At 36.5% G+C, this 12470-nt stretch overlaps 1 protein-coding gene across 6 annotated transcripts in view; it reads right to left on the bottom strand.

Annotated features, from left to right (window-relative positions):
- Window positions 1-12470, bottom strand: part of rhea (Talin_middle and talin-RS domain-containing protein rhea) — a 113640-nt gene that overhangs the window by 37844 nt on the left and 63326 nt on the right. For all 6 annotated transcript variants that reach the window (XM_074179712.1, XM_074179713.1, XM_074179714.1 and 3 more), the window contains 2 exons: window positions 3491-3641; window positions 76-228 (listed from right to left, as the gene is read on the bottom strand). In XM_074179712.1, the coding sequence (XP_074035813.1) occupies window positions 76-228; window positions 3491-3641 (304 nt within the window). The remainder of the gene's footprint in view (window positions 1-75; window positions 229-3490; window positions 3642-12470) is intronic.

Below are 12470 nucleotides of genomic sequence, written 5' to 3' on the forward strand. Positions count from 1 at the left end.
CTTATTTTCGCCAACAAAATGGAACTATGTACTCATAACTGTTTACCAATAACGCAAAAAGTATATATCACTCACCATCCAGCATTTTCACTCTTAAAGCTCTCAGCTTTTTTCGATATTCAAGCATGTCTCCATTTCTCAGAATATAATATTCCAAATTCCTTCCGGGCTCTAGCCATACCCCTGTTTTGTTATCTTCGTCCGTGAGAAAGAGTCCATAATCTTTGCCTGCAAAGAAAAAATATATAAAACTAATAACAAAGTCGGATCAGCATTGAGCCAAACGATAAAAAGTGCAACTCTAAAAACTCCAAGATAAAAAATCATCCTCAAAATACTTGAGAAACAAAAATTTTTCAAATAGATTCTGACCAAAATTTTTTGTCGTAAATTAAAAACGTACTTGTTTACAATTTTCATATTTACTTCTACAATTCTTAATTTTGATATAGTAGGGGAGCCCACGATGCAGAATGGGGATTTACTCGAGCGTCATAGAGACATATAAGGTTGCAATGTTTAGATGATAAGAAGAAAAAAATGTTATAAAATATATACCTTTTCATCGGTGGGGCAAGCGGTTATATATTTCTAAATATGTAAAAAAATACTGTTGCATAGACATACTCGAGCGCGTCAGATATTGATACCATCAATGTCCTACGTATTTTTAATAATGTTCGTATGTTAATCTGATCGTTTGCATGATGCGGGTGGTTGTAGGTACCTAAGGGTTTAAAGTGAAAAGAAACAAAAATAATCAAATGCGTCAGATTTTCCAAGGGGGTATTAAGTGCACCCAAAAAAAAAGCTCTGATTCAATAATCTGACGATTTCGATCTGACACAAACTCGCGGCCATCATTATAATGTGCAAAAAAAATTCGCCAGTTTGAAATACTCAAGCACGTCAGATTAGGATATATATGGTTCATCTTTATGTTCTAGACGTGCCGTCTCATAATCTGACGATTATCTAGAGGGATTCGCATAATATGACAAAAAAAACAATTTTCTTAAATCACTGAACTTAATTGAAAAGCTCAGGAAATAGAATGCAAATAAATAAGTGTATGTTTTTTAAATAGAATACTTGTATTTATATAAAAATAATTGAAAAAATATGCTCAAAAAAATGTAATTCTTTGTAATCAATTGATTTATTAATCATCATTTTCATCTTCATCACGAACGAGTCTCTGTGATCAGCTGTGATGGCGTCATGACAACAGAATTCAGAGTGAAGACGGAGTGAGATAGTAATAGATAGAGAAAAAGTGAAAAAGGAATAGAAACGCGGAGAGGGAAATATAGGTATCACACAGCTGCACGCATTAAACTTCATCGACGAATTTTTGTTATTTTGAGTTGCGGAAATCGTCAGATTATATGTTTTTCGTTATCCTTGAATTATTTCCTTCAAAATAAAAAAAATTAGCTACACTCGAGAATGTCGAAATATCGTTATTTTTTAACAACTTTGCTGTCCTTCTCTTTCTTTACGTCACTCTCAAATTGTCAGATTACTGCAATATACACTTTTTAGCATGTAATTAACTCACCCTACCTTAATCTGACGCGCTCGAGAATTTCTAATGATCAATTTTTTTTTACTAATCTGATCCTTTATCCTTCAAGGGCGGCCTTATATATGATGCTCATATTTGGTGGAGGTACTTAACCGAATACAAGCTATCCCCCTGTATATTAATCTTCCGCGCTTTAGTAAATCCTGAAATCCCCGCTTGGGCTCCCCTATAAATAGGATTAATTTTTTTAAATCAATCATACCTACCGTAATACATTTTATTACTACTGAAGGTAATGTACAGGGTGTCTCAACAGACAGGTCTTGAATGAATGAAAGTGCTGTCTGTTCGATTTTTTATTATCATTACCACATTTGTTTCCTTTGCTTCTAAAACAGCATTACTCAAAATTCATTTAATTACTACATTTATCAATTCACGATATGTGATTAGTAAAGTAGTCAGAAGGTAATGAAAATTATTAGGCTCTGATGGTAAAATGCTGAAAACTGTTGATAATGATAGATTACAAAACACCAGTTTTATATATTGAGGTTATACAATTCCCCGTCAGACAAAAAAAGTTCAATATTCTTCATATTTAGAACTCAAAGAACTCTGGAAAATCTTTAGGTAGATGTGAATGCACACGCATTTCTTCTAGTTTTCATAATTTACAAGTAGTGTTCAAAAACATTTTTTTATTAAGCATTAATGCTCATTTCTGTTGCTTTTTGGTGAATGAAAATATTGGAAAAAGTTTTCATAGTAACGAAATCAAGGAACATGAACCTCTAATTTAGAACCTAGTACATGAATAATAATTCAATCCGTGTCAGTTTGTGGGATTTTTTTTCAATGACTGGATTTTGATGACGCTTTTTTAGAATGGCGACATCTACCTGCATATTTCTGAGAGATATTTGAAGTGAATGTATGAAGAATATTGGTTTCTATGCACCATTGGTCTGATATGAAAAAAAAACCGATAATGTATTTCAATGAACGAAACGTCGCATTGAAAATTGATTCTTAGCAGATCATAACAAACATGAAATAGCACAAAACATTTCTGTACCTCAATTTCATGTTATTAGAGATAGGACCGGTAGAGCCAACAATCCAAATGGAACAATTTAATTTTTTTCAGCTGCTTTTTGATTGCCTATTATTGATATGGATCAGAGTATCTTACTACATCGGATACATGAATATAGCTTTCTCAGCACAAACAGTCAAAATGCAGTGATCAAAGAAAGCAGTTTTCAGGAGAAACAGATTCTGTACTGCACTTCCACAGGGTTCTGTTCTGGGCCCCATATTTATTATTTATCAATGATTTGAATCAAGTACCGGTTCAACATGTATGCAGATGAATAACTTTTTTAGAGATCAATTACCCTAACACCAAACTGATATTTTTGTATTCGACGCGCGTTTCGCCAACAAAGTTAGCATCCTCAGGATGCAACCACAGGATCCTGAGGATGCTAACTTTGTTGGCGAAACGTGCGTCGAGTGCAAAAATATCAGTTTGGTGTTAGGGCAATTGATCTTGAAAAAAGTTATTCAACTTTCACACCAAAGATTCCAATCTCATCGTTTTGTATGCAGATTTCCCATAATTAGGATTTTTTATGAAAAATGAACTGCTAAACACAAAAATGTATAAATATACTGGATGTTTCATTCTGAATTCCAAACTTGAGGTAATTTCACGTAAAACTAGAAATTACACAAAAATATTTTTGATTCAATCAATCCAAATTGTGTGATATCATGTGGAACACCAAATTTCCACATCGATGCCAGAAGATACAAAAAAGGAGAGAGCCTGAATTTGTCGACAGCCGGTATATATCAGTTACATTCAACTTTGTGTGCGACTCAAGATGGCTGTTTCGGACCAACTCACATCTCCCGAATGTATAAACTAATCTCAAAAAAAAGTTCTATACTCACTTTGCCCATGTGCTTCGGTGCACTTTTCCTGTATGATTCGACATGCGTCATGTACCGACGTCGAGGGATCGAAGACGATGGTTTTGGTAACGTTACCGTCGAGTATGTTGATCTTGAGTGACAAGGCCATCTTGATTTCGAAAGGACTGATCTGAAACAATAAAGTTTTTATAGAAGGTTACTCTCACGATGCATGGTAATCAATGTTATATTATATATACAGCTTGTCAAACATAGGAGAATATATTCGACAAGCTGTACTTCAAGTCATCCTCTTGTTTCTTTAAAAGTCTATCACAAAATGGTGCTGTCGGAAAACGAAATATCAATTCTGATAAAAGTAGTGGAGATAAGGGAGACCTGGAAGCCAAACGAGTTATTGGAAGGGATGAACTCGATCATATGTCAAAATGGCTGTCATTGGTGACAGACTATTTCAAAATTATTGAAACATTAAAGACGCTAACCCAAATACATGGATAAAACATTATGAATTCATGGCAGTGTCCAATAAATGGACAAAATGTTGGCTTCGACGTTTTTAATTAATTTTTTAATGACTAATCGTGTGCCGTTGCACAGCCGTAGTGTATTCAAATTACGAAATAATAATAAAGGAAAAAATAGAATATATAAATAAATATGGATCGTTTGAATATGATCGAAAAAAAGAACGAGAAAAATAAGTACAACAAATAGAAAATATTAACAAAGTCACAAGCCTAGTAGACTAAAAATATGTCGGTTGCGTCTATAATAAAAGATATGAATGAGCGAAAAAAATAATTCTCAATTCATTCTCATTCTCAATTCAATCCGTGTCAATTTGTGAAAAATTTTTTTCAATGACCTAATTAGCAATAAAGACGTTATAAAATCGATACAGACGATAACTTGAATCGTATGGACAATTTTTCCTAGACTATTCGACAAAACACAAGAAAAAAAACGGATATAGTATTTTTCATAATGAACAAAGCAGGCTGTATGTTTTTTATCAAATTTTTGGTGATTTTGGAGATACTTCATCTATATTTATCTATTATACCTACAATAAACACCGAATTTCTTAAAAATTTTGACCTCTGCGATTTTTTTTAACTCTTTCATACAACAATAAATTCGTTTCATACCTATAGATCTCGAGACGGTATTTTCCAACGTAACGGTCCTGAATTATTTCGTGAAAGATCAAAATTGTTTTGTGACGTTACCGGCACACCTAAAAATAAGCCCAATTACTAAATCCGATGAAGAAAAATGCGCTTTCGTCAACCTCGCTAAATGGGCGCGTTTTAGGTTATGCCCCGCCGCCTTTGTTTCCAAATTCGCCCAAACCGATTCGCAATCGGTCGAAAACAAGCGACAACCACCATTTAATTAATCAATCACGAAAAACACGACAAGAAATCGATGTGCGAGCCGCTCGACAAACAAAAACCTCTTACACAAATTTCCTAGGAGGTTATGATCCATCACGTCCATCTCTTTCATCGAAAGAAAAAAACACCCCCGATCACCGAAGCTACTCCGGAACAAAATCAAAAAACAAAAAATAAGCGGCGTTTTCGTCAGTGCCCACACTATTAGCCCGACGACCAGTTAAGAAATAAGTCAATAAACCACTAAGAAGGGAACATGTCGCATCTGATAATTGAATCATACGCGAAAGTGAGGGTGAATTCAGGGGGTGGCTCTGGAAAGTAGCGGAGAAGGGATGCTGCGTTGCCGGGGTAACCGGAAAATCGGTCGTCGCCGTTGAGACGACCCGACACTGCGGCGTCGACGGCATAGACGTAGGCGTCGAATGGCATTAAAGGCGAATAGCAACAAGATTGACACTATAAATAGTAGCTATATTTCCTTTTTTTAATTGAGCGACCCTCTAACGATAAACCATGTTTCACCAACATTGACCTAAACTTTATCATTCATTCAAAATTCCGACCTTTTTCATGGAATAATGCTACGTGCGCTAATACTACAGCACATTTGTTCAGTATCCAAAATCATGAGGGTGGTGAATCGAAGAAGGGACCCCCAAAATAAAATCATGGCAAACGTGACCCAACATAGCAAAGTTCGGGGTTGCGCGAATTAAGGTTTGAACTGCTTGACCATCCTCCTAACTCACCTGATCTAGCCCCAAGCGACTTCTTTTTGTTCTCTAATCTAAAAATTGCTTTCGGAGGACAAAAATTTTCGTCGAATGAAAAGGTAATCATTTTGGTGAACAATTATTTTGCAGAGGAAAACGCCGAGTACTTTTTGAACGGGTCACAGAGACGTTAGAGTCGCTGGGAGAAGTGTGTTGAGTTGACACTATGTTGGAAAACAAAGAAAAACTGAAAAAATGTCTTGTTTATCAGAATTGAATGTTTTGAACTTTGTAATAACTACCATTGTGATAGTTAACGAAAAATATCATTTTCCATTTAGTGGAATTACGGTAAATTGCGGTCAGTGAGTTAATTGTTGTTTCCTTTGGTGACACTTAGAACGGATCAGTATTTTACACGGATACCGTACCCGAGAGGGAGACCAGAAGGGTATAGTATCGTGAGTCAATTTGGATTTTTTCTACTAACCCCCATGTCGGTATAGATAGTGAAGATGTCATTTTACTTTTGTAATAATTGTCTTATTGTTGTTTCGTATTGGGGACGAAGGGCAATAAATTACACTACACCCCTTTCATATGTGTAAATATATCAGCAAATAGTACACACGAGTTTGAAGACAGGCAATTTCAAATAATCGTTTCAGAATTTCCACAAAACTCCAGTAGAGTAATTTAGGTTTTTGTGTAAGTTGGAATTCTACCTTATAAGAGAATATATAAGATTTCACAAGTCGATAAAGAGATAATTTTTGTTTGACAATCAGATATTTGAGATGTGCTTTCTTATAAAAATTTTGATCTTACTTTTCAAACATTTTTGCTTATTGTTTTGTTGGACTTTCATGTTATATTTTATTACAGTTATTTGTTATGATCTATAAACATACCCTTTTATTCTTTTTTTTTGGTTTTGTAATATAAGCCTAATCTGAAGCTTGTTGTTTTTAATGGCTCACTATTCGAGCTAGTCCCGCACCATTTCAGGGTAGTTGAAAGGCCTTTAGCCTTGAGTATTAGCCTCCTGCCTCGTTCCGGAGTGGATCTAAGAAGGATAACAATCTCAAAAAGGTACACGGTGTAGTTAGGTTTCAAAAAGACCGGCCCTCGTGCGTTCGGCAGGAACCATACAGCTTTTTCGGACCTGTCTTGATATTCAAAATTTGATGCGTAGAAATCTGCATCTGGTGACAGCCGCTGCCAAATTCATTTCAGAAAATAAATAAATCAGAAATGAGCATTTATCACAATGAAAACGGTCGGTATATTCAATAATGATATATAAAACCATATATGAATACAATACACATATACGGTTATATTACAAAATATCATTTATATTTGACATCAGAAGTTTGGTCATCGAGACATTGGAGTTCTCAAGAGAATCGTCAGAGATGAGTATTAAAGTTGAAAATTGCGAAGTTACACAAGTTTGTACATGTTTTGAAGAAAAAACCTTTCCCGAAGCAGTCGCTCCATAAATGAAGATTCGTTTTCCATTTGATGTCATAATGAATCAGAAAGAATCATACTCGTACAGTACTATTTTTCCCCTGCATTCCGCTCAGTCGTAAACTGTCCTCCTTTCTCAAAGGGCAGGGGCTAGGGCACCATTTAATTGAAGGATGTATATAAAATATCCTAATTTCGTCGAATATGTCGAAGCGGAATACTTAATTGATGAATTTCCATCTCATTCCATATGCAATATCCGCTGCGTGCTTTCACACAGTATAATAGTGTTAAAAGGAGGCGAAAAGGGTCGCTTCAAGTATTCATCATTCGACAAATATCTCATTAACTCACTTTTATGTCTCGGTTTATTGCCACCGATATTAAAATACAGCGTGATACGGAAATCCAGGCACGCCACGTGAGTGGAATCGCGCACGAATTATAGCTTTCAAAAAATAAATTCTCGACAAAATCATCTGTTGAGGCAACAAAGATGATTAGTACAGAATTCCGGTAACTTTTCTGGAGTTACCATGATTAAAAATTGAACAAAGGACTTTCCTGTATTCCCGTCAATCATCTGATTCCAAAAAAAAAATCAGAAAATTTTTTGCATTTCAATTTAAGGCAAACGATTAATCAAATATTGCAATTCTTTCAACATTCCCACTACATGACTGAAATATCAAAAGCTGTAGCTGTCTTTCTCTCCAATGAATAGTACTTACCGATCTTATATTTCTGATTAATAATGTAGATTAGATTAGATTGTCGGAAAGCTGGCCCATGGCCTGATTCACTGCTACCTTTTTAGATCTAATGTGATGCACCTTGGTTGTTAGAGCTCATTGTCTAGCTTGATCTCTTTGATGAGACTCCATAGCCTTGACACTGACCCATTCATATAGCTGGCAGCCTTCGATTTCTCTTCCCCGCATCTTGCTATCGCTTCGCATTCACAGAGCAGATGCAGTGCGGTTTCTTCCTCTTACTCTTTCGCCTGCCTCATTCCTGGGAGCTCATTCCACCAATTTATCGATTCTGCTTGCATCCATGAATTTATGGATGTCTTTATACATGCTTTCGCTATCCCGCAGCAAGGTTCTGGGCCGACATAGACTTGGATGCGCCTTCACGGGCTAGAACATCGGCCTCGTCATTGCCTTTGTGACCCTCATGTTCGGGCACTCAAGCAAGAATGATCTTATTTTGGGTACTCAGCTCAGACAGCTTCCCACCAATCTTGAGAAGATTTGAAATGAGCTGAGCGCCTCAATTGCTGCCTGGCTGTCGGAGAAAATGGTAATCGTTTTTTTTGTGGCTTTCTGCCTGTTTATTTCCCCTATACAGTGTTGGATGGCCGCTACATCTGCCTGGAACACTGTTGCATTATGTCAGAGGCTGAGTGCGATTCTCATCTTTGCTCTGCCTCCGTATATACCGGCCCCGACCTTGGGTCTTTGAGCCAAGTTTCTTCCGCGTTTACCGGTGGACCGTTTTGCCAGTCATCTCTACTTGGTATGATGATTTTGAAATCTTTTCGAAAGTTGTACTGTGGAACTGTGTTATCCACGGGCATTCTCAGTATTGGATCCGCCTTCACTTCATTGTACAGTTTCTAATATTCTGCACCGTGTGACTGGCTGATTGGGGTTTGCCCCTGCATTAGCCTGTGTGTCACCAGTCGAGCTTCTCTTTGTATGTAAAGGGTTTTTCAATTGGCGCGGGTAGATTTTGGCACCCCGTGGCAGCCATTTTGTTTTGGTGACATCTGTCAAATCATTTCTTTATTATTCAGTTGTTTATGCCAAATCATCATGGCAAGTTACACGACTGAACAGCACATTCAAATGATAAAACTTTATTATCAAAATGAGTGTTCGTTAACGCAAACATTGCGCGCATTGCGCCCATTTTACGGTAGACGTGGTGGCCCTTCACAGTCGACTCTTCAACGTTTGGTGGCCGGTTCAGTAAACAATCAGCCAACACCCGTACGTTCAAGGAACGCAAGATCGGCCGAGAAAATCGCCGCGATCCGTGAAAGTGTACAGCAGAACCCGAGGCAGTATATTCCTCGCCGTGCACAAGAACTCGACCTTTCGCAGACTTCAACTTGGCGAATTTTGCGTCGGGACTTGGGCCTACACCCGTACAAGATCCAACTGACCCAGGAGCTCAAAGTTCATAACCATAGACAACGCCGTTTGTTCGCTGACTGGGCTTCGAATCGTTTGGAAGAGGAGCCCAATTTTGGCCGAAAAATCATCTTTAGTGACGAGGCGCATTTTTTGATGAATGGCTGTGTTAACAAGAAAAATTGTCGTATATGGGCCAATACCAACCCACGCGGGGTTCACCAGGTGATAATGCATCCTCAAAAAGTTACCGTTTGGTGTGGATTTTGGGCCGGCGGCGTAATTGGTCCGTACTTTTATGAAAACGACGTTAGTGAGGCCGTCACCGTCAACAGAGAGCGCTACAGAACGATGATAACCAGTTTCTTATGGCCCAAATTGAACCATATGGACCTAAAAGACATGTGGTTCCAGCAGGACGACGTTATGTGCCACACAGCAAACGCCACGATTGACATTTTGCATGAACGATTTGAGGGTAAGGTTATCTCTCGCAGGGATGATGTGAATTGGCCACCAAGGTTATGCGATTTGACCCCGCTAGACTTTTTCCTGTGGGGTTTTTTGAAGTCGCAGGTCTATGCAAATAAACCACAATCGACCGATGCCCTAAAGGTGAACATAACACAGGCCATCGCTCAAATTCAGCCGGATCTATGCGAAAGAGTCATTGAAAATTGGACCACTCGGATCCGTGCCAGCGTCAGAAGCCGATGCGGGCATTTCAATGATGTCATATTCCACACTTAATGGCATACATGCGCTTTTCAAATGAAAAAATAATTTTGTTAATACCTCACACACAGCTTGTTTTATTCCATTTTAACATCTATCCGCCCTTATTGAAAAACCCTTTAGATGTGCAATGGTGGAAGTCCGAGTAGGACCTCAAGTTGGGGTCGTTCTCATGGCTCCCGCGACACTTAGGCACGCCAGCCTTTGTATGCCGCCTAATAGCCTAGTCCTACCCAATTGCTTTGTTCTTTTCCACCAAGTCACTACACCGTTATGTTATCATGGGTCGCACTATATATAACCAGATAATAATAATGTAGCTAATTGTTAAGTATTTCTTTTCGAACTGGGTCTACAAGGACAACCATAAGTATCATTCATTTGATTTCGGTGCTCCGGTTTTTCAAGAAGTGACTAGTTCTTTATATAAATTTTTCCTCAATATTTTCACAACGAATGAACGTCCGTGATAAGTTTTCACAATATCTAAGAGTGCCTGCCACATTATTTATTAAAATCGAAAAAAATTAGATGATTAGGTTAGGTTAGGGATGATTGATAGGAATGAGTGCTGCCAAGAAGTCAAGGATTTAGGTGTAACATACAATAATGTCTTGTCGTTTGCAAATCATATTCATGGAATTATTAGTTCTTCAAATCGTATGTTGGGATACTTGATAAGACAAACTGAAAATTCCAAGAATATTAATACAATCAAGTGTCTTTACTATACACTGGTTGGGCCTAAATTAGAATTTGCTTCAATAATATGGTCAGGAGAAAGTCGGACAATACTTCAGAGAGTTGAAAAAATACAGAATAAATTTATGAGATACTTGTATTTTAAAAAAATATCACACTAGATCAGATTATAATACAGTACGAACAATTAATGAGAAATGAATTTAAAATTTTGTCTTTGGAACATAGACTTACCCTTTGCATGTTGGTTTTTCTCTACAAAATTATTAACAATATAATAAATTCTTCTGAACTGTTAGCTTTGATAAAATTTAATATACCTCTTCGCAGAACCCGAACACTGGCTATGTTCAATATACCTCGATTGGTAACAATTACTAGGGCCCCTCTTGCGACCATGTTTCGACTACCCAACAACTTCAATGCAATGCTTGATTTGGATTCGACTCTCTCACAAAGTGAATTTAAAAGCATTTGCTTGCATTATATCTTGGATATGAGTGTATAATGCTCTTATGTGTGCTGTTGCTGCATTATGCACTTTTTTTTTCTTTTTAATATTAAGTTACAATGTTTAATTTATCCATGTAATGAGACCGATAGGTCTGTTTGGACATAAATATATAAATGAATAAATTAGAAAAAAAAAACAGATAATTACTCAAAATATAGTTTGAATTCACAAAAATGCCTTAGAAAAACAACTGAAGCTTTGACTAGGGTTGTTTTTTTCACGAGTAGGATATGGGTAGGTAGATCTAGCTGTACATACCGGGTTATTCATTAATTACCGACCACCCTGTATAAATCAATATAAATATGAATAACAGTCGGTCAGTAGGTGGTTGGTAAGCGCCATTTTTCTTTATTCGACTATTATTATTATTATGTTGTGTCAAACCTTTCAAATGAATGAAGTTATTACAATTATTATTATTATTCAAGTCCCAATGAGAAGGTTGGTTTATGTCCCCGTGTTAGAAATCGCACATTAAAAAGCAAAGTGTCATTAATGCTTAGCTCACATAAGTTGAGACTTCTGAGGATTGTCTTTCATAAGGGGGCGACAGCTGGTTAACGGAATAACAGATTTCAACCATTTTTTCAAAAATTCAAAATTATTTTAGACTTGTTGAAACTTTAACTACATCTCTCCTAAAAATATACCCGACCTTTTTTAATCTAATTGGGAATGTTTTCAGTTCATTTCAAAGTATAAAATAAAACCAAGCAACATAAACAAAAGCTAAAAATAGTTGTGCTTGAACACTATTTGAAAGTTTTCCGATTCGAATTGAAAAGTTTGTACATTGCAACACAATGACAAAATTTACCGTGAAATGAATCTAGTATCATCATTGTAATCGAAATTGTTCACTATCAAAAATAAAATGAATCAATTGAGATAACAGAAATGACAATTACTATTAAATATGTTACTGTGTACTGATGTTCCTAGTAATTTTGTATGACACAAAAATAGGAAAATCCCTCAATTTTTGCAGAATATTATTATAATATACTCATTATAAACTAACATATCAATAAATTTCACAAGTATCACCCACACTTTTACAGCGATTGTTGAGAATGTAGTCATGTATATCAGGGAAAATGAAAGTGAATAATTTCTCCTTCAGTGGAAATCAAATAACCATTTTTTTAAAATCCCGGAGTAACAGGAGTTTTTTAAAACCTGTCGGGGTCAATGTTTATCAGCTGGGATCCAATAGAAGCAAAATATCAGTCCAAATGATTTAAAAGTCTTGGACAAAAATATATGTACGAGTAGTGAATAATTATGTCAGCTGCTTCAGCCACGAGTCAA

The sequence above is a fragment of the Leptinotarsa decemlineata genome, unplaced genomic scaffold (genome assembly GCF_025532065.1).
Source record: "Leptinotarsa decemlineata unplaced genomic scaffold, Ldec_3_MD MMD2_tig00026282_RagTag_RagTag, whole genome shotgun sequence".
Lineage (NCBI taxonomy): Eukaryota > Metazoa > Arthropoda > Insecta > Coleoptera > Chrysomelidae > Leptinotarsa > Leptinotarsa decemlineata.